The sequence below is a fragment of the Thermobia domestica genome, chromosome 14, assembly GCF_964235325.1.
Source record: "Thermobia domestica chromosome 14, izTheDome1.hap1.1, whole genome shotgun sequence".
Taxonomy (NCBI): Eukaryota; Metazoa; Arthropoda; class Insecta; order Zygentoma; family Lepismatidae; genus Thermobia; species Thermobia domestica.
In genome coordinates, this window is record NC_137467.1 from 61,737,676 (window position 1) to 61,759,361 (window position 21,686).

General features: G+C 34.4%; 1 protein-coding gene across 1 annotated transcript in view; it reads right to left on the minus strand.

The window, feature by feature from the left end:
• Window positions 1-21,686, minus strand: part of CARPA (Carbonic anhydrase-related protein A) — a 799,359-nt gene that overhangs the window by 448,488 nt on the left and 329,185 nt on the right. The window contains exon 3 of the mRNA XM_081737978.1: window positions 11,427-11,563. Coding sequence (XP_081594104.1) covers window positions 11,427-11,563 — 137 coding nt within the window. The remainder of the gene's footprint in view (window positions 1-11,426; window positions 11,564-21,686) is intronic.

A 21,686-nucleotide genomic window follows, 5' to 3' on the forward strand; every position in this document is an offset into this window, starting at 1 on the left:
TATATATGTGTGTGTGTGTGTGTGTGTGTGTGGGATGAAGAGAGATGGCACAGGCAGGTGAACAGAAAATACTAACACACACACACACACACGAACAAAAAATGAAGAATGAAACACGTCAGTTAGGAAGATGAGTTTAACCTCGTAATGAGCTGTCGTCCAATTTTCTCTATCTGACTAAATACTAGGGAATGAGTGAAATATAATTGAAGAGAAAACACGTGACCTCAGTTTGTGCTACAATTACGTCTCTTTAATTCGGGTACTCTGAACACCTGGCAGCGCAAGTGCTTTTCATAATCAACTTTCACAAGTCATCAATTTAATGACGTACTCCAAAACAGCAATTCAGATACAAGTGTTCTTGTTCTTTCTTTAAAAAAATAAAAAAAAAAACGTTTCAAACAATCTTTCTTTGGTTTGTTAAATGTTTGATGGTTGCAGGAAACCTAACAGATGAATCAACTAAATTTTTTATTACGTTACTAGACATTATGAATGCTAAGCAGATTAGTTGCTAGATAAAGATAATTATGTTTCACTTTAGTGGGTATAAGCAAATGGTTACGTTCTTGTTTCATAACGGGAAATACAGGGTTTGTCCAAGAAGTAGTGAGACTGAATCTATCAACAGGAATTTATTCATCCGATTTTAAGAACTCCTCAAAAATTCTTCAAAAAATTCCCTTTGGGTGCCGATGCACCGCTGCCAGTGTGATTTCCATGATTCATACTCTCCCTGGAAGTCAGCTTCCGAAATAATTTTTAAACATTTGGTTACGGCCTTCTGGATGACGCAATGTTATCGAAACGGCTACTTTTTAGTGCGATTTTCACTTTGGGGAACAGAATAAAGTCTGCTGGGCATAGGTGAGGGCTATACGGAGGCTGTGACAAAGTTACAACGACGTCACATGGAAGGCGGTGTGGCTCGGAGCGTTGTCATGGTGCACTTGACCGTTGACTTGCTATTGTTAAGTTCTTCCGCTATTAATCGCAGATTCAACCGACAGTCAGAAACCAAGAGTTCTTTCTTCCGCGCTGTGAGATGCTTAGGTAAGACCCGCACCACCGATACCACCCATTCAGATCGCTCTGGTGGTGACTGGAGTGTTGCACGGCGGCGAGTCTCATTACTGCTTGGACAAACTCTGTACCGTGTTCAAATTCCGAAGTCATGCATCTTAAATGACGGTTTTCCTAAGTTTCTTGTAAGTTCTCAGGTTAAGAATGGTACTATATAAATATAAAAATCTAAACTAATTGCGCAACATTACTGAGGAACACTAGCCTAACAGTCGGCTTAAGCCATTCGTCTCTTTGAGGTGTTGTTTGGTCAGTACATCGGCTCCCCTCAGCGTTAATGCTGACTTTCTAGCCGGGAGTTCGCCAGTTCTTTCTTTCAAGTAGTACCTCTATTGACCTCACGACACTAGGTGGACGCCGCAATGCTAATACCACTTGCTGGTGGATACGAACGGTTGTCATTCATTTTTCCATAGACCCAAATCCGACACTGCTTGACCTTGCTGGTCTAACGGGAAGTGGCATTCCAATGTAGTTAGAGCATTAGCCCCTTTCAAATATAGAACCCAGCCAAATTTCTTCCACTTTTTTAAAATTGTTATTGCTAATGATTATTAGTCCTGTGCTCTGTAGGTCCCCAACCACGTTTTTAAATTTACTAGCTGAACCTGCACTCTCTACACAGCGCATCATTCCCATATGAGCATGAATCTCATTGTCATTCCACGCAACATCTGTACATGTCCCTTTACAGACATCGGGTTCGATTCCTGGTGGGAGCTCATGTGGTTCGGATTCCACATTAATCAGGTCCCGTCTCATATAGCCTCGCTGCTGAAACGGACGTTAGACTCAACTCATCTCAACCATTTACAGATATAAATGGAAGACGTCTTGATAAAAATTGACAAGCGGTACCATAAAGGGGAGATTTTTTCAATTTTTTTCAATATCCCGCACCGTTTGCAAAATTGAGTCTACATCCCGTTAGAGTTTCTAATTCACGTATGGTCAGTGTTTTCTTTCTTCTTGCATGCAGTATGTAATAAGCAAATACATTATATACATAATTAATTATTATGCCAGTGATATATGTTATTCATTGGGCAAAATACTTCAAAAAATAAAGATTCATCTTAGCCTGGAGCAATGGTTACCCTTCGGTTTTCATTATCATTTAGCTGTGAAACAAACGCCTAGGAGATATACATCCCCTATATACAACTATGTTGTATGGGAATGTATAACTCAATGGACACGATACTTCAATTCTTTTTAATTACAACACTTTCAGTATACCCATAAAAATGTAATAAAGAAATTACTACCACATTTTTTTTAAAAATATTCAATTAGAACTGAACAATCTACATAAAATTTGGAATCGACCAGCGAAAACGGCACGTTTCTAGCACTTGTGGTTTTTGAGATCTCATTGTCGAAAAAATTGGAGACAAACATACAAACTTTTCTTTGAAGACAAACATATCGACCCCAGAAAGCAGAAATATACTAAGCGCCCAAAAGTAAATTTCTCAGGATATGAATAAAACAAATGAAACACTAATTAATTCCGATTCTTTCTTTCTTCTAGAATTCAGTTTTTACTGCAGACCTTTCATATTGTCTCCTGCCAGTTGTTTCTTTTCTGCACAACATTAAACATGAAATGGGTAGTCAGGATATGACTTAGTTAGAAATGAAGGAGAATGGCGCATAACACCTTTCTGCTTTCTGGGGGCGATATAAACCTAACATTTTAATATATAAATATTGTGAATCAAGTTTATCAGACTGGTGGGAGAGACTTAATGTAAATTTAATCCACGGGTTCAGCTTTCGAATACATCACTCATAATTTATGTATATGCTAAGACTGGGGGGAGAGATTTAATGTAAATTTAATCCACAGCCTCAGCTTCCGAATACGTTACTCATAATGTATGTATATTTTAAGATTGGTGGGAGAGACTTAATGTAAATTAATCAATAGCCTCAGCTTCCGAATACGTTACTCATAATTTATGTATTTTTTAAGACTGGTGGGAGAGACTTAATCTAAATTTAATCCACAGCCTCAGCTTCCGAATACGTTACTCATAATGTATGTATATTTTAAGATTGGTTGGAGAGACTTAATGTAAATTAATCCATAGCCTCAGCTTCCGAATACGTTACTCATAATTTATGTATATTTTAAGACTGGTGGGAGAGACTTAATCTAAATTTAATCCACAGCCTCAGCTTCCGAATACGTTACTCATAACGTATGTATATTTTAAGATTGGTGGGAGAGACTTAATGTAAATTAATCCATAGCCTCAGCTTCCGAATACGTTACTAATAATTTATGTATATTTTAAGACTGGTGGGAGAGACTTAATCTAAATTTAATCCACAGCCTCAGCTTCCGAATACGTTACTCATAATGTATGTATATTTTAAGATTGGTGGGAGAGACTTAATGTAAATTAATCAATAGCCTCAGCTTCCGAATACGTTACTCATAATTTATGTATATTTTAAGACTGGTGGGAGAGACTTAATGTAAATTTAATCCACAGCCTCAGCTTCCGAATACGTTACTCATAATGTATGTATATTTTAAGATTGGTGGGAGAGACTTAATGTAAATTAATCCATAGCCTCAGCTTCCGAATACGTTACTCATAATTTATGTATATTTTAAGACTGGTGGGAGAGACTTAATCTAAATTTAATCCACAGCCTCAGCTTCCGAATACGTTACTCATAATGTATGTATATTTTAAGATTGGTGGGAGAGACTTAATGTAAATTAATCAATAGCCTCAGCTTCCGAATACGTTACTCATAATTTATGTATATTTTAAGATTGGTGGGAGAGACTTAATGTAAATTAATCCACAGCCTCAGCTTCCGAATACGTTACTCATAATTTATGTATATGATAAGACTGGTGGGAGAGACTTAATGTAAATTAATCCACAGCCTCAGCTTCCGAATACGTTACTCATAATGTATGTATATTTTAAGATTGGTGGGAGAGACTTAATGTAAATTAATCAATAGCCTCAGCTTCCGAATACGTTACTCATAATTTATGTATTTTTTAAGACTGGTGGGAGAGACTTAATGTAAATTAATCCACAGCCTCAGCTTCCGAATACGTTACTCATAATGTATGTATATTTTAAGATTGGTGGGAGAGACTTAATGTAAATTAATCCATAGCCTCAGCTTCCGAATACGTTACTCATAATTTATGTATATTTTAAGACTGGTGGGAGAGACTTAATGTAAATTAATCCACAGCCTCAGCTTCCGAATACGTTACTCATAATTTATGTATATGATAAGACTGGTGGGAGAGACTTAATGTAAATTGAATCCACAGCCTCAGCTTCCGAATACGTTACTCATAATTTATGGATATGCTAAATCCTTTCAAAAGTATGTTATAATGTTGTGAGCAGCGCCGTAGTCTGTTTACATATGTCTCCTCTCCAGAACAAAAATGACAAAAGTGTTCATTTTGTGTGCCAAAAGAATAATAATAAATGTGTATTTGCACGGATAATTACTCCAGTCTAAATTTTCTTTGTAGGCTATCAGGAAGATAGTGTAAAAGAAAATATTAGAAAACAATAAACTTATTCAAGCAATCACTGATTCGCTTATCATCAGATCACAGAAACTTAATAGGACTCTAAGACTTAAAATGTTGGCCTCCTTAAACATACAGTGAAAACTGTCGATAAATTGGAATTTGCGAAATAATTCCTCTAATGTGAAGGAAAAAGGGACCTTGATAAAGATTTCTTTATTCATCAGATTTATGAAAGTGTTGGGTATAGGAACTTGAAATGTTATACAAATGTTCTACATTAAACTTAAAATTGTAGATAATAAACGTAAAGTGTAGCGTTTTACTAAACACACACCTGAGATGAAAGGAGAACTTGAATATATATTTGACGTTAACAAGATTTCATACAAATGTTATCCTTGCACTATCATCATCACCATCATAAGTATTCTGCCGTTATTGGTAGGTCACTTGCCGCAACTGAAAAGTTTCCATGCTCCAAGGTCTTCCGCTAACTTCTTCGTCTTCACGTACGATTTTTATGTTTTGATATCGTCCATTAACTTTCTTATCACAAAGGCTAGCGAGTTACGTTAAGCCTCAAGGAGGGATTTAGGTGCAAACCATATGGAAATATTTTAATACTTATGTAACACTGTGCTTTTCTCTATAATTACGTTTGAAATTAACAAACAAATGCATTGAATGTATAAATATCTACACGGAAAAATACGGGAACAATACATAAAAAAATTGAAGTTGGGGTGCATGTGCACCCGGCTTTGGTGCTACGAGGGTTAATTGTAGTCTCTTTCGCCACTCTTTCTCTTTCTTGCCATCATACCCTCTAGTAAGTTCCTCATAATACAATTTCTTCTTAGGCAATGTCCCAACCAGTTTATCTTCCACTTCTTAATAATATCTAAAATTGTTCTTTTCTCCTCACCATTTCTAACACCTTCTCATTCGTTTTCCGCTCGACTCATCTAATTCTCTCCGTTCTCTTTTACACCCATAGTTCGAAGCTTCCAGTCTTTTTCATCATTACCGTCTCCTTTAGCCTAACCGGCATAACCATGGAACGTAAAACTCAAAGATTTCATTTACTTTTTCATCATTTTCCCGTAATGTCCATGTTTCTGCCCCATACAGTACAATACGCCACACGAAACATTTTATGAATCTCTTTCTGAAGACTGCAGATAAAAGAGGTTTAGCTAAATGTGACTCCTAAGGTGAGAAAGGTAAAGAATTTAGAGACTTCCGTGGGTTCAGAAAGAGTATAACGAGGAGGTATTAGCATAAGTTTGAAAAAGAAGAACAATACTGAAGATAGTTGAAAGGAAGGACATACCGGTATATGAAAATGGACAGGCAACTATCTGACAAGAAATTGTCTTATTCAAGATAGAGTAGAAAGTGTGGTAGGAAGTAATAGAGCCAGAAAAACAAAAATGTGGTATTTACTTAACGAAGAAACTTCCGGATGCAGTTTGTAATGTTCGTTTTACACTGGAATAATCAATAACTAATAAAAATCAACAAACGTGGGAGAGAAAGTGGAAGGAAATCGACCAAGAGCTATATTTAAAGGCACAATTCCAGCATTTGCCTGATATAACTAAGAAAAAAACTCACTTGGGTCACCGATTTTGAATCACCAAGTTTCCCAATCGCAAAGCAAAACGCTAACCGGTAGTCTGATGGCACTATTAAACGCAATTCTTATCCATTCTTTATTCACCTACACATTAAAAAGAAAAATGTCGCTCTTCAACATCCAGTACACAATACTACATATACAGCACTAACATGAAAGTTGGACAGAATTTTCTTTTAGTCATGAAAGCAAGAGATAATAAAAGGATTTTATACATAACAGAGGACGTAAGCTACAAGACCAAGTCTCCACCATATTATAAATGAAATTATTTTTAATTTGGGGGTGTTTTGGAGTTTATTTTGGGGTGTTTTGTGAGAGGTACAATAATGGAATTTTATAAATTAATTTTAAAAAAGTTTTGATAAATTTTTAATTTTGAATATGAATTCATGTGTTTGTTCATGAATTATCTTGTGCACTTAGAAATCCTAGCACAAACAGATTCTTTTGACACATACCTGATTGATCTTGATGCTAATGAATGCTTAGTTTTACGCTTTTGATTGTTATTTTAACTTTGATCTTGTTATAGTTTTGATTGGCGGCAGGTTCTTATTCTGGGAACGAAGTACTGATGACTAGTATTTTTATTTACTAGTTCTGCAACTATTATGCCAAATATCCTACTTTTGGCGGCGTTATACTTAGGATGAGTATTGTTTTAAATTGAAGTTAGATAAATGAAAATTACAGAACTTAGGCTATGTCCATGATGACAATGGGCATAGATTTTTAAGTTGCTTATCTTTTGAGATGTTCTAAACTGCCACAAATTAAAAAAAAATACCTAATATTTTGTATCAAGATCTTTGCTGAGGTTGATAGTCTAAAAGCTCGTGGACGTGACGTAAAGCCACGTGCAGTAATAAAAGTATTTTGAGTCTGAATTCTAGAAGTTTTAGAACAAATTTCGGAATTTAGAAAGAAAGAAGTATGGCTGCGCCAGCTTTTCGTAATTATGTAAGTAAAGCTGTCACAAGCACATAAGACAAATTCACAGACATGATTGTATAACAGAATTTACACCGTGATTTATTTTATTTTTTTTTACATACAATTATTTACAAGTGAACTTAGTTCCGTATTTCCCTATGTTTCATTTACTAAAATGAAAATGAGATTTGATTTGAAATAAAATTTAAGATTGGTACTACCAGAATATATATTCTAAGGAAAAGGTAAGGCATATTAAAATTTCTTGAAACGAATAGAAAATCTTACAAAATCTTCAAGTTGGGGAGATTATATTGGAGACCTAAGGCTTTCATTAAAAACAACAGAATATATGTTTCAGCATTTTCAAAAATTTCACTTATAAAGGGGGGGATTTCTATAATATTTTGATTTTATATTTTATATTCATAAAATGCAGAATATGCAAGGATTCGCTTAAATTGGAGGTATAAAATTCCATATATAAAAATCGTAAATAAAACAAAAGGGAAATGTGTTTCAGCGTTTCAAAACTTCCACTTGTAAGGATGGAGAAAAAGAGAAAATTTCTACAACATTAAAATATTCCATTATTTATTCAGAAAGTGTCCAATGTGAGGATTTGCGTAAGTGGAGATGCAAAATTCGGTGTATACATTCTTAATTAAAAGTATCAGCATTTATGAACAGTTTTCTTCTAAACGGAAAAGGAGAAAGGGAGAAACTTGTATAACACTCCATTTGCTGGTTTTATACTAGTTGAACTTTATTCTCTTGATCAGGCACTTTTGCTAGTTTATGTATTATGTCATAACGTTGTATATACAAACGGATTTAAAATAATGAAAGAAAATTTGAAAAATTGCTATAAGGGATTCGGCAGTGATAGGATACTTGGTGGTGATGATGACGATGACTATTTCACAAATCATTAGTTCAATTAAGTATACACAATTTACCGATGTGAAAATTTATAATTGATATACTGACTTTCTCCTGTGTAGAACTCTTCGTTCTTGTTAGAATAAATCAAAACCTGCTTTTAACCAGTGTTCAACGCATTAGAACTGACTGTTGGAGTGTTATTGTGACAACACCTAGTTTGTTCCTTGAACAGATTGCGTGGCTGCTAGCGTTTGCGTGCATGTAAGCTATATACTGTTATATGTCTGTGTGTGTGTGTTAAAACAGAGAAAGTTGAGGGAATGTGGTATTAGCTGGAACCCTTGTAAAAAGGGGCTTCAAGTCGGAAACGCTTCTGTAACTTCTTTGGTCACGAAACAACCAACTTCCGCCCTAAAAGTCTTCTTTGCAAAAGGAGGAAAAGAGCGGGAAAAAATACTTTTATGTTTTTTTTTTTTTTTTTTTTTTTTTGGTTTGGTTGGCCTCGTGCAGAAAAAGTATTCGTCAGACTCGCTGGCACTTATATTGCAGCTTTTGTTTTCTGTTAAGTTTTTTTTTTCACTTACACCAGTAGTAAATGAAACTTGTCTTTCAGTTACTGAAAATAAATTTTAAAAAAAGTAAACGATTCGTCACGACGAATCTCAAACAGAACATGATTTTAAGACATCGCATCACAGTATTTAAAGAAAGTCAAAATGATGACTTCTCATTCTTCGAAATGCCTCATCCAGTTGAGTTAGAATTGCGTGAAAAGCAACATTTACTAGCAATTGATATTTTGCTACATCGTGAGAGATGCTGATAAATACAGAAACTTTACTTTAAAGGAATTGAGCTACGAAACTGAATTTTTTGTGGCAGACTTGTCACTTCTTTTACGCTTAACGGTAAGAAAACCAACTTACTATGGTTTTTGACTTCTCGTTTCCTTTAGATCAAAGTGGAAATGGCAGCAAAGAAAAATTCAATGAAGAAGAGCACAGAATCATAATAATTTTCCTGTTCCTTGCGAAAGAAAAGTGCGAAGCAGATTCAGGGGGAAAAAATCACATATTTTGAGTGATAATGGCCCTTCAAATTCAATAATCAAACAGATGAGTTACCAAACTTAATACTACTATTAAAGTATTGAAAGTCAAAAAGAAACAATGAAAGGCCCGAAAAAAGAATTGAGTTTTTCCTGGCGACGTGGTTTTAGTAAGTCTTCTCGGACTATCTGCCAGGTGAAGACATTGACATCTGACGTTTCGAATTCAGATATCGTATTCATCTTCAAGGATTATAATGATGAATGCTTTACAAACCCTTAAGATGAATGCGACGTCTATATTCGAAAAGTCGGATGCCAATGCCTTCACCTGGCAGATAACCCGAGAAGATTTATTAAAATGAAAGACCTATTTCTGTCTTTGTGCCCCAAAATTGTAAAAGCCATCCGTGACATGACCACCGAAAAGCAACCAAAAATATTACTACATATTTGAGCATATCACGCTGGAAAGTTGGCGCTATTGTCCAAAATGACCTGGGTATGAAAAAAATGCAGCAATGCGAATCCCAAAACTGTAAACAAGAGAAGAAAAGAAGAAACGTGTGTATACGTTTCAGTAGTTGTTTTGGAACATTTTACAGAGGAGTGAGTACGAGTTCTGGAGTAACTGGTAACTAGTAATGAAACGTGGATATGCTTTTACGATTCTGGGGCCGAGGCTATGAAAGACAGAGCTACAATTAACGTGGACTTCGAATCACGATCAAAAATTTAATCAAGTGTAGTTGTATGTGTTGCACTTGATCATGCAAGATTAACCCTCAGAGTATACGCAGTGCCCCACCGCACCATTCCGCCTTTGAGGAAGTTGGATAACGGGACAAACTTTCGAATTTTCTACTATACATTCTTTCTATTACAGTGGCGTATATTGGTTTGACGGCTTGGGCTACCATTACCCTTGATAATTCATTATTATTCGAATTATTATTATTATTATTATTATTATTTAGTTTAACATTCCATGATTATACACTGATTCTAAGGGACACGATAATGATGAATTCCCAATCGGTTGCTTGATGGTTCCAAATCGGTCACACTCTATCATTCATATCACTTCCGAAGAGAAAGGAAGAATATTTTTATCCACACCCATGGAAACTGATGAGCTCAGAGGCAACTAGACCTGCCGTTCAGCCAGCCAAGCAGTCACTTTTAATAATACACTGTTACGACGGAATAAAGGGGACTACGTGCAGTGATATTTTAGTACGTATTCACGTTTGCGTAAAATTTAGAGGATTTTGTACTATTAAAAGAAGTTTCAAAAACTGTTAACTTATTAATATAAAGGGGCCGCAGTGGCTCAGTGGTAGAGCGTTCACCTCTGGTGCTTGGGGTCCCGGGTTCGATCCCAGCCTTCGCCAAGTGAACTTTGTGGTGGACAAACACCGTGTGCGTGGGTTTTATCGAGGTTCTCCCGTTTCCTCCCACTTTCTTCATTCCACCATTTTATTCATTACTCATCATCACCGTCTCCTTTAGCTTAACCGGCATAATCGTGGGACGTAAAACTCAAAGATTTCATTTCATTTTTTATTAATGTAAATTAGTTTATACAAGCTATAATAATATTTTATAACGTTGTAGAGCTATTTCCGGTAGCCTAAAATATGCGCTACTGCCCTAGTTGTAGCAACGGAGACATAGAATATATGTAATAGATGGTAAGAACTCCTGTTAATCCGTGTTGGTTGAGAAAATCTTATTCTGTAACGATATATCAAATCGTCGGTGAAGGTTACGAAGATGCGTATTTCAATCACATGATTTTTCAGTTTATGATCACAATTCATTTTCTATGAGCCATTAAAAATTTCATTCCTGAATTCCTTGTATTAACGACGAAGATATGAACATTCAGAAAATGGTGTTTCTTGAAGGGAATAGTACGACATAACGTTAAAGAAGACATTTTAATTTCATCTTCTGTAAAATTATTTATAAAAATAAGATACAGTACATCGCGTAGCGTCTTCACCGATGAAGTAAGCTTCCTTATACGTAAGGACATCTATGAGATACTGTGAAAACGATTGGAGTGATTTGCCTTTAGTGGAGAAATGATACCAACAAAAAATTACTTTCAGTGCTTTTATGCTTTCCTAAAGCACGCAAGGAAATTATAAACAAAAGAATGCATGTTATGAAAAACTTTGCATTTTAAGACTCTCGAGGCTACACAACTTGAAAGAGTTACACACTTTATTGAAGTAGTATGCTATCCTACAAAGTTAATATGAGATAAGTAAATGTTCGTAAAGAAATAAACTTACCTTGTGTTTATCGACATGTATGTGTCGTAGGAGAGGATCGAATAATAACTTAGTAGGGTCTATGTTTATAGGGGATTGTCGGCGGCCCTTGTTGCATAGGCTCCATTCAGGGTTTATCAGTCCCCAAAACCTAGGACCTGAAAGATAAGATATAGTGCATAAGAAACTGCGAGAAAAGTATTGTCAAAAACAATTCCTTAATACTATATACATATTCAATGACTTTTCAAGAGTTTAGTTTACTTTATGGTGCTTGAAGGGGAGTTGATCCGACTCAAGTTCAATTGCTCGTATCTAAAATATAACAATAGGCAGTAGTTTGTCAAATTTACACTTTAGAGATGGGTGTGGCATATAAACATAAATATGCTAGTTTCGACGAGAATTAGTGTGGTATATCAACACATATATGATGACTGTTAATAGTCTAACAAATGTGGTATATAAACACAAATGAGAATTTCGTTGAAAACGTATGTGGTTTATGAACATACATATGAGTTTCTTTGAGAACGAGTGTAGTATATGAACATATATATGATTGTTTCGTTGAGAACGAATGTGGTATATAAACACAACATTTCTATGGAGAATACGGATGTAGTCTATAAGTCTTATTTGTGTTTAATTTGTGAAATTAACTCAACCAATACCCAATCATAGGCTTAGAAACTGCACCGTATCTAATAAATATTATCGTGTGTTTCATATATGGAAACATTTCTAATATATTCAAGTTTCTTAAACTTTAATTAGAGCCAGAAAGATAGAAATTTCTTTTAGACATATTGTTCTTTTTTTTAATTTACGTAATTTTTTGTAATAAAAATTAAGTTTGAACATAGTTTATTTGTTCATTTTAATGTTGTTTTCGTTTCTGAATAAGGTTTGTTTCAAATAGTCGTCCTTATTTTTTCTAATTTTTCAAGAATATCGTTAAATATTAAGAAAATTTTTTGAAGTGTTAGAAATAGTAAGTAATAAATAAAAAGTAATTAAATACTAATCATAAATAAACAAATAAATTGGCAATTGTTTCACCTTGTTTTTTTTCACAGTTCATCGATTTGTACTTCCGTGAAATAAATGGTGATTTCAATAACAGGATTTTACGGATCCTTTATTTAATCCTTTATTTGGGACTGTTGCTCTCAAGCAACATTGCATTCTATTGCGTTATCCGCAGGAAATATAACTTCAGTGATAATTTAATTGGCATTATTGCTTTCATACAATATTCATATACATGATTTGCGTGTCGCTTCTTTAGATACTTCGAATCTTCGTCAACAGGGGACAGTCAAATTTAGTATTGCAGAAGCTTTATCTCCTACGTTCCGTGAGTTTTTTATTTTTTATTTGTGATTTCTTGCTTTGTAGGTAAATATTTCAATGAAACTGTTGCTAATTACTGAGAGTATTCTTATGATATTTGACCACAATAGGGCAATTTGCTCAGTAGCTACACATAAGACCTATTTTATGGTAATGTTGGTTTGAAATGAACACCTTGTATTTTGTAACCAAAGTACAAAAATACTTTAAACATTACGAAATTATGACCAGGAAGGTAATGGTTCAACCATAAAAGCAAACTAAATATTTTAAATGTAAGGCTATCAATGCTTGCCAATTAAAGGGTTAAACCTAGTTAAACGTCTGTTGATAGTTTTAAGAAGTAAATTAACGTTATACATAAAATTGATGCTACTTCAATTAAAAAAAAAATAAAAGTTATTTCTAAATACTAAAACTAGTGGTACTGTGTATTTTAGAAGCAAGCGCAAGTATTTCTTTATTATTATATTTTCATCCACCATTAACCAATTACCAACATATATAAATCGGAAGGAATGTTAACGCACCTCCTCTTATTGAATGATTTTAACCTCAACTAGTAGAGATTGTGGAAGAACCTACATTATTTAAACTATGTTCTATCAAAATCGAATACTTATTACAAACGCTATCATAGAACATATTTACGGAGGGAAGAAGAAGTTAAATTCCCTTCTTCAGTTTTTACCGAATTTAAAACCAAAGTTATTCTGATGACTGAAAAACTACAGAAACATATCGGTAGCTTAGTTCACTATGGGCAGGTGTCCATTTTTGACACTTTTTACTTTTTATTTTATTTTATTTTTTTTACCATACCCTTTAAATGACAAGCATTGATGGCATTACCATTAAAATATTTAGTTTGCTTTTAGGGTTGAACCATGTCTCCCTGATCATAATTTCGTAATTTTTAAAATATTTTTGTACTTTGTTTTCAAAATACAGGATGTTTATTTCAAACCAACATTGCCATAAAATAGGTCTTATGTGTAGATACTAAACAGTATTCAGTAGAAAAAGTTATTTGGATCTCTCTCTCTCTCTCTCTTTACATACATACATACATACATACATACATACATATATAGATAGATAGATAGATATATAGATATTACTTTGGTAGTCAGGAAATTCGCCCTTGCGATATTGTTTCTGATAGACATTCTGCTTCTGAAGAGTCCACCGCTGATTCCATCATTCAATCGCAAGCTGATATTATAGGTCTACTGCTTCCGGTTTCAGTATCGAATTCGCAGAATTTGGAAGTCATTGCTTCACAATCTTAAAACAAACTCACTTTTTTTGAAGTGTATTTCTTGCTTTCTTTCTTTCTTCTTTTAATGAAAGCATTTCATACCACAATGCCAGTTGTTTAGATACCTTTTTACTAATTAACGTTAAACGTAACCTTCGACGAATTTGTTTTCTTCTTATTCTTGGTCGTTTCTCCATATTGCCTTTTTCTTGCAACGAACTTATTAAACAATTGCGTTTCAACCTGAGGAGATAAAAGTTTATGGTAAAAATGCTTCCCAGTTATTATTCTCTAAACGCAAAGAATGTTTATAGCGTATTTTGTAAACTGAGTGCAAAAACAGTATGTTTACTACCGAGGATCGTTTTTTCTAAAAATAGAAACGTTTGAACTTAATGTTAAAACTTGAAACAAGCAAAGATAAGCCCTCATCTGTTTACAAATTAGCCTCTTGTTGCTCTCAAGACTAAGTTATTAGCTAACATGAATATGGAAATGAGGAGATGCCTACATATAACCTTGTTAAACTGATGATAACTTGTGTTCTGTTTGCAGAGGATAAAAATAAATATGATGGAAGAGTTGAGAATTTATGGAAGCAAGAGTAGCCAAGGTTCTATCTTTTCCATTCGATCGGCATTCTTGTGTCCATCTGTATGTTGGACGATAACTCTCATGAAACTTTATCCAATTTTAATGAAACTTGATATCTTTTCTTCGACTCAAAGAAATAATTCTGTTGTTTGAGGATGCAATCCGTCATGTATCCGTGGTCAAATCTACCTCATGTTGTAAGTTCGAATATATGCATGCAACATAATTTTCCAATATATCATCATCATAGGTATTCTTGCCATTATAGGCAGGTCATTTGCTGCAGCTGAAAAGCTTCCATACCCCACGGTCTTCCGCTAATCTCTTCGTCTTCACGTACCATTTTTCTGTTTTGATATCGTCCATTAATTGTAGTCTCTTTCTTCCCCTCCCTATCTTTCCTGCCACCGTATCCTCTAGTACGTCCAATATAAACGAAGTAAAAATTGTTTAATTATGGCAAAATTTAGTATATATGAAGTTTCTTTTCGTCTAAGGACAAAAATAAATGGAGAGCTTTCGCGAACGCGACATTAAACCTCCATACACCATACAGTTAATTAGTTATAATTCCTTAAGGCCATTGTGATAATCTCCAAAGACTTGGGGTTAAATCTATCAAGAATAAAAAGGTAAATATCATCATCATCATATGTATTCTGCCATTGTTGACATGTTACTTATCGTAACTGAGAAGCTTTCGTGCTGCACGATCTTCCACTAACCTTTTCGTCTTCACGTACGATTTTTCTGTTTTAATAACGTCCATCAATTGTACTCTCCTTAGCCATTTTCTCCATTACCTGCTACCATACCCCATAGCATGTCTCCAGCACTTCTAACACCTTTCATTTGTTTTCCACTCGACCCAGCTGCTTTTTTCCATTCTTCTCCACACTCGTATTTTGAAAGCTTCTAGTCATTTTTCATCATTTTTGCGTAATGTCCATGTTTCTGTTCCGTACAGTACAATACCCACACGAAGCATTTTATGAGTCTTTTAGGGTGAATATACCCAACCCTAATTTTAAAAATTGTCCCACGATAATTTTTGTGAAAAATTGTTCAATCTTAATATAACATATCGTACATTTCTTTGAGGCATCCCAATCATTCAGTCTTCATAGAATTAAAATCAGTAAAATTGTGGGTTTATCCTCCCCTGATTTTTTTTATTTAGAATTACCGATAGTTTTTGTAAAATTCATTCAGTTTTGATACAATCTCATGAATATTTTCTTACCCTTTTTTCCGTTATCCACAGTGCTTGAGACCAAAATCAAAGTACATATGGTGAAATTCGCTCCTTAATATGAAATAGAAAACTTCCTCGCTTTAAAAAGTATTGTCAACGATATCATTCATAAGCATATTATGTTTTCGTGTAATATTGTTACTTGGTAATCATATTTACTACTTTGATTTAAAATCAATCCAGAACGAGAGACGGAACTCAGGCGACATTTTTAAGGCTTGACAATCATCTTCACTACTTTGATTCAAATCAATCGAGAACGAGACAGTAAACTTAGGCGACATTTTTAGGCTTGACAATCATCTTCACAACTTTGATTTAAAATCAATCGAGAACGAGAGTGAACTTAGGATATTTAGGCTTATTGACAATCATCTTCACTACTTTGATGTAAAATCAATCGAGAAAGAGAGAGTGAACTTAAGAGACATTTTTTGGTTTGTTGACAATCATCTTCACTACTTTGATTTAAAAGCAATCAAGAACGAGAGACTGATCTTAGGCGACATTTTTAGAGTTATTGACAATCAACTTCACTACTTTGATTTAAATCAATTGAGAGCGAGAGAGTAAACTTAGGAGACATTTTTAGGCTTATTGACAATCATCTTCACTACTTTGATTTAAAATTTATTGAGAATGAAACAGTGATCTTAGGCGACATTTTTTAGACTTGACAATCTTCTTCACTATTTTGATTTAAAATCAATCTAGAATGAAAGAGTGAACTTAGGTGACATTTTTTTTAAGACTTGACAATCATTTCCATTACTGTGATTTAAAATCAATTGAGAACGAGAGAGTGAACTTATTCCCTAGCCTGCGCTTAAATAAATATATTGTATGATAACTTTCTTAAAAATTATTCCATTTTTATATAATATGCACATGTATGTGTTTGTTTATAGTTTCATTTAATCCTCACTCGTTGGAGTTCAAGTAAGTCACATGTAAGGGCTCACCTAACCTCCCCAGGATTTAGAAGAATGAACTACAACAACTTTCGTGAAATGAAAGTAAGTTTTATCGGATATGGTGTAATGGTTTTTGATGATTTCTAATTGACTCAATTGCTTGGAATTGAAATGAGTCCATAATGAGGGAGTGCATTCTCTCCAATTTTGGATATTTTCAGAGAATGTATTTAAAACAGTTTTAGAAAAATAGGCTATAATGAGTTTTATATTACAATTTTTCTTCTTATAGCTTAGGGTTAAAAATACCGACAGAATACATTTAGTATCGCTCGCGTCAACAATAAACATCAAAAGTTAATTCCAAAATCACTTATTATAATTGATTTCAAACAGAACGGCACCCTTGTTGAAATAATATTACGGACATATAAAATTAATTGAAGTGAGCGTTGCGAACTTTCTTCCATTCCACTCGATTGGAATTTATGTATCTGTCTCTCTGCCTATCTATCCGTCTATCTGTACCATGATAACACTTGGAAAACTATTTCAGTGTTAATGTATATTGCTATGTGCCTTTCTTCATTAGGAAGTGATCCTACTGCATGTGGTTGACATCTATCAAGCATAAGGAGGTAAAATCCATCTCATGTTGCAAATTTTTGCACATATCTGTGTGGTATTACTGAAATGGTGCTCATTGACTATAGAGCAGTTCTGGAGACGCTGGCGAAATTAGGGGCACACCCACAAGGGATACGCCTGGTCCAGACCCTATATAAATAAAGCACATAATTCGGAGAGTATTTGCACGCTTTTTAAATAAAACTATACTTTTTCAGCAGAGAACTGATTGATGTAGCATAAAAATTTGAATGTACCCTTGATCTATACTCTTCCTTATAACGACAATCTTGTTCTATATTTTGTTCTCAGCATATATATACTTGGTGGCAATCTTCAGTGGGATGTGGAATAACAACGGTACAATACTATATGGATGTAGTGCCTTGTGGTATTGGACACCTTCCAACAACAACAACAACAACAACAACAATCTGGATTTCGACTGTACCAAAGTTCCAAATAAAGAATATCGATTCTTTCCAGATGGCAGTTAAAATTGATAAACATTGACACTTACATCACTTTTTTTTAACATAACAATCGATGTAACTGTCTGATGAATTCTTAGAGCAATGTCAAAGGTTCAAAGTTAATCTACGACGTTGCCACGGTGAGAAGAAAGTTTAATAAAAGGTAGGAAGAAAGTTTAATAAAAGCTAAGAAGAAAGTTTAATAAAAGGTAGGAAGATAGTTTAATAAAAGGTAAGAAGGAAGTTTAATAAAAGGTAAGAAGAAAGTTTAATAAATGGTAAAAAGAAAGTTTAAAAAACGGTAAGAAGGAAGTTTAATAAAAGATAGGAAGAACATTTAATAAAAGGTAAGAAGAAAGTTTAATAAAAGGTAAGAAGAAAGTTTAATAAAAGGTAGGAAGAAAGTTTAATAAATGGTAGGAAGAAAGTTTAATGAAAGTTAAGAAGAAAGTTTAATAGAAGGTAAGAACTATAACATAGTTCGATCGAGCCCCGCCCCCTTAAATTTTACCGGCCAATCCTACATTTTTGGGCTGGCTACCGGCCTATATAGAACGACCAGACGATAGATATAAACTAAATACTTTTTCGGTATGTAGGGGATATGAAACGTTTGAATCTGTTTAAATCTCGAATTCAGTTCTTTTCTCGATTCCCATACTTTCTTTGTTCCAATCGTCACTCGAAAATTAAATAAAAAATAGAAATGGTTCAAAAATGGATCAAATATTGCAATCTTGGCCAATAACTAGTTTTTGGATCAAGGGGACACAAAATTTTTGAACGGTCCCAAAATTGAGTTTTTGTGTTTTCTACGGAATAAGGACATCATACTGTGTTAAGTCCTAGTTTTAGTTTGGCTACACTATAGGTAGTTCTCCGGACATAGGCCTACAAGAAAATTTTTGCTTGAAATCTGTTGGATCTTTTCGGCCAATTGGATCAGGAACCACAAAATTTTTGAACGACACCTAAATCGAGTTTTCGTATTTTCTACGGACTAAACACATCACACTGAGTTAAGTGATAGTTTGGGTTTGGCCAAACTATATGTAATTCTCCAGATATAAGGCATAAAAGAAAATTTTTCATTCAAATATACTGGATCTTCTGATAACAAAAAAGTTCCAACTAGAAAGATTGAATGTATACATAACGAAATATCGAAACAATTTTCAACATTAACTTTCACAAAATTGTTCGATTCTGATTAAATATGGCTTCATTCGTTTAATATTTTCTTTGGAACATTAAAGTTATTAATATTTAAAGCTGAAATGAGTCAACAAAAGGAGGCAATTTATCTCGTAGTAAAAATATATTTCACGATAAAGTTCGTAATATAATTTTTTATAAAAAAAATATAAAAATTCATGAAACACAATATGTTTTCTGTGAGATTTAAACTATTTCAAGAGTTTGGAATTTAAGTTAGTCATAATACGGGGTTAATTCTTTGAGGGTTGCCAACAGGACAATAACAAATTGCTTTAGATTGAACCACTTAGGGGCAATGCAATATAGAATATGTTATATTTTTGACTTCCCTATGAAAGGTAAGTTTGGAGTTGAAATTGATGTTTAAATGGGTGAATTCTTCTCCAACCTTAAGAAAGTGTTTCAGAACGTATACTGTAAATAATAATAATAATAATAATAAGGGTCCGCGGTGGTTCAGTGGTAAAGCGTTCACCTCTGGTGCATGGGGTCCAAGGTTCAATCCCAGCTCCCGCAAGTGAACTTTGTGGTGGACAAACACCGTGTGCGTGGGTTTCCTCCGTGGTTCTCCCGTTTCCTCCCAATTTCATCATTGGACTATTTTCATTCATTTCTCATCATCACCATCTTCTTTAGCCTAATCGGCATAACCGTGGGACGCTAAACTAAAAAATTTCATTGTAAAATTGTAAAAAAAATATGTTCTTCAACATAATTTGAACATTTTTTTTAGAAATAACATGTGGTCATTGTTTAGCATATTGAAAAAGTGTTTTGAAGTACTCCATCAGTAAAGAAAAAGAAAAAAGAAAAAGAAAGAAAGAAAAAAGTCTGGATTATCTCCTAAGAGTGGTTAATAAGAGTGGTTAATGCAGTATGCTAGTTGCACAGTATCTGATTGAAAGGCTACATCCAATGAAGTGATGCAGCTAGAGAGTTTAAACTGATAGATACACTAGTTATTCAATACAAGATAGAAGATGCTATAATCTATTTAGTATTAGGACGGAAACGTTTTGAAATGTCCTCATATACAGGGCCGTAACTTGTGATTGGGCAAGGGGGCAACTGCCTCCCAGGGAATCTCTCAACCATTTCGAGGGGGGCCCATTTTAAGACAAAATTTTCTTACTCGATGTACGATACGAATATGAAATTATAAACGAACCATCAAGCAGGTGCACTACATTACATAAACAAAACAGCACACAAAAGGTCAAAAATGAGTCGTGGGCCCATTTCAGCAAAAATGTCTACTGCTAGCAGTATTAAGGGCTCTAGAAATAATATTTATTCGCATGACTTTGAGATTTTTCAATATTGTCCCCTAAATTAATTTGTCATGTATGGAACGGGCCCAAAGGTGTTACTAACGGCCTCGCAGACGTTGCCTTGCAGAAAGACCCATAGGCTCTGGGGGCTTATAAAGAGTAAGAGATAAGATGGAAAAGAGGGCCAAAAATTAGAAAAAAAAACAACTTTTCTAGGGGGCCCAAATACGCGTATTAATGCTTGCTCCCTTCTCTCAGAAAAAAAAAAAATTAAGTTACAGCGCTGCTCATATAGTATCAGTGGCCATGTTGTGTTATATGGTTATCTTTTGCAACCGGCTTATGGTAAAAGGAGAAATCAAGAATCTAAAGAAACACTGCTTTTTCTGAAAAAAGTAATCATAGTATTAAAAAAATAAAGTCATACAATTATGTTCTAAAGGAAATTATGATAATGAATCTTTGGTTAATTTGTTAATTAGTTTAGTGTCCCTATCAGCAACGAGGCTATATGAAACAGACTGCAGCTTAACATGCTATCCATTCCACATGAGTTCCCATCGGAAGTTGAACTCTGGTCGTATGCTAGCCAAATACCCACAAGGAATTTCTAATGGTTATGTACGAAATTATGTAATGAAGAAAGTGCGAGGAAAGAGTAGAACTTTGGGAAAATCTACGCACTCGGCGGTTGCTCACCATAAAGTCCACAAATTCCACAAGGGACCTCATGCATCAGAGCCATTAGGCACCAGCCACTAACATTGAACCAAAGCGGCCAATAGTCAAAATACTCAATTACAATGAATAATACAATGATGATTTAAGAATAATTGATTTAAAATAAATGTTTCTATCAAGTAGAAAATTATTCTAAGCCACTGGGGTGAATCCTTTCAACTTTCAAAAATAAATAAACCCTTATTCTCTGTTTTCTGCTGTACATAGCACTAACTTAATGCAAGGGTAGTCAACAAGTTCCCGGACTGTTGTAGTTTTCCCTTTGTATTGCAGTCACAATGAATCTTGTACAGCGCAGTAATTAGGTTGCCTAAGGCCCCTTTGGAACACACACACACACATACACGTTTCCGCCATCGCTTCTGCCTTTGCTGGAAATACCGACAAAAATCCTCTTTTGGTATCTTCCAAAGTTCGCCGTCGTGTCGGTATCGATATCCTCTACAGTGACAAAACGGGTACAGATGCTATTTTCCTTAAAGCATTGTCACCGTAAACTGATTTTAAGGCTGTCAAAGCAAGTATCTGAAGCATACTGAGGAAAATTTGTTCTCCGGACAGTGGTATATTG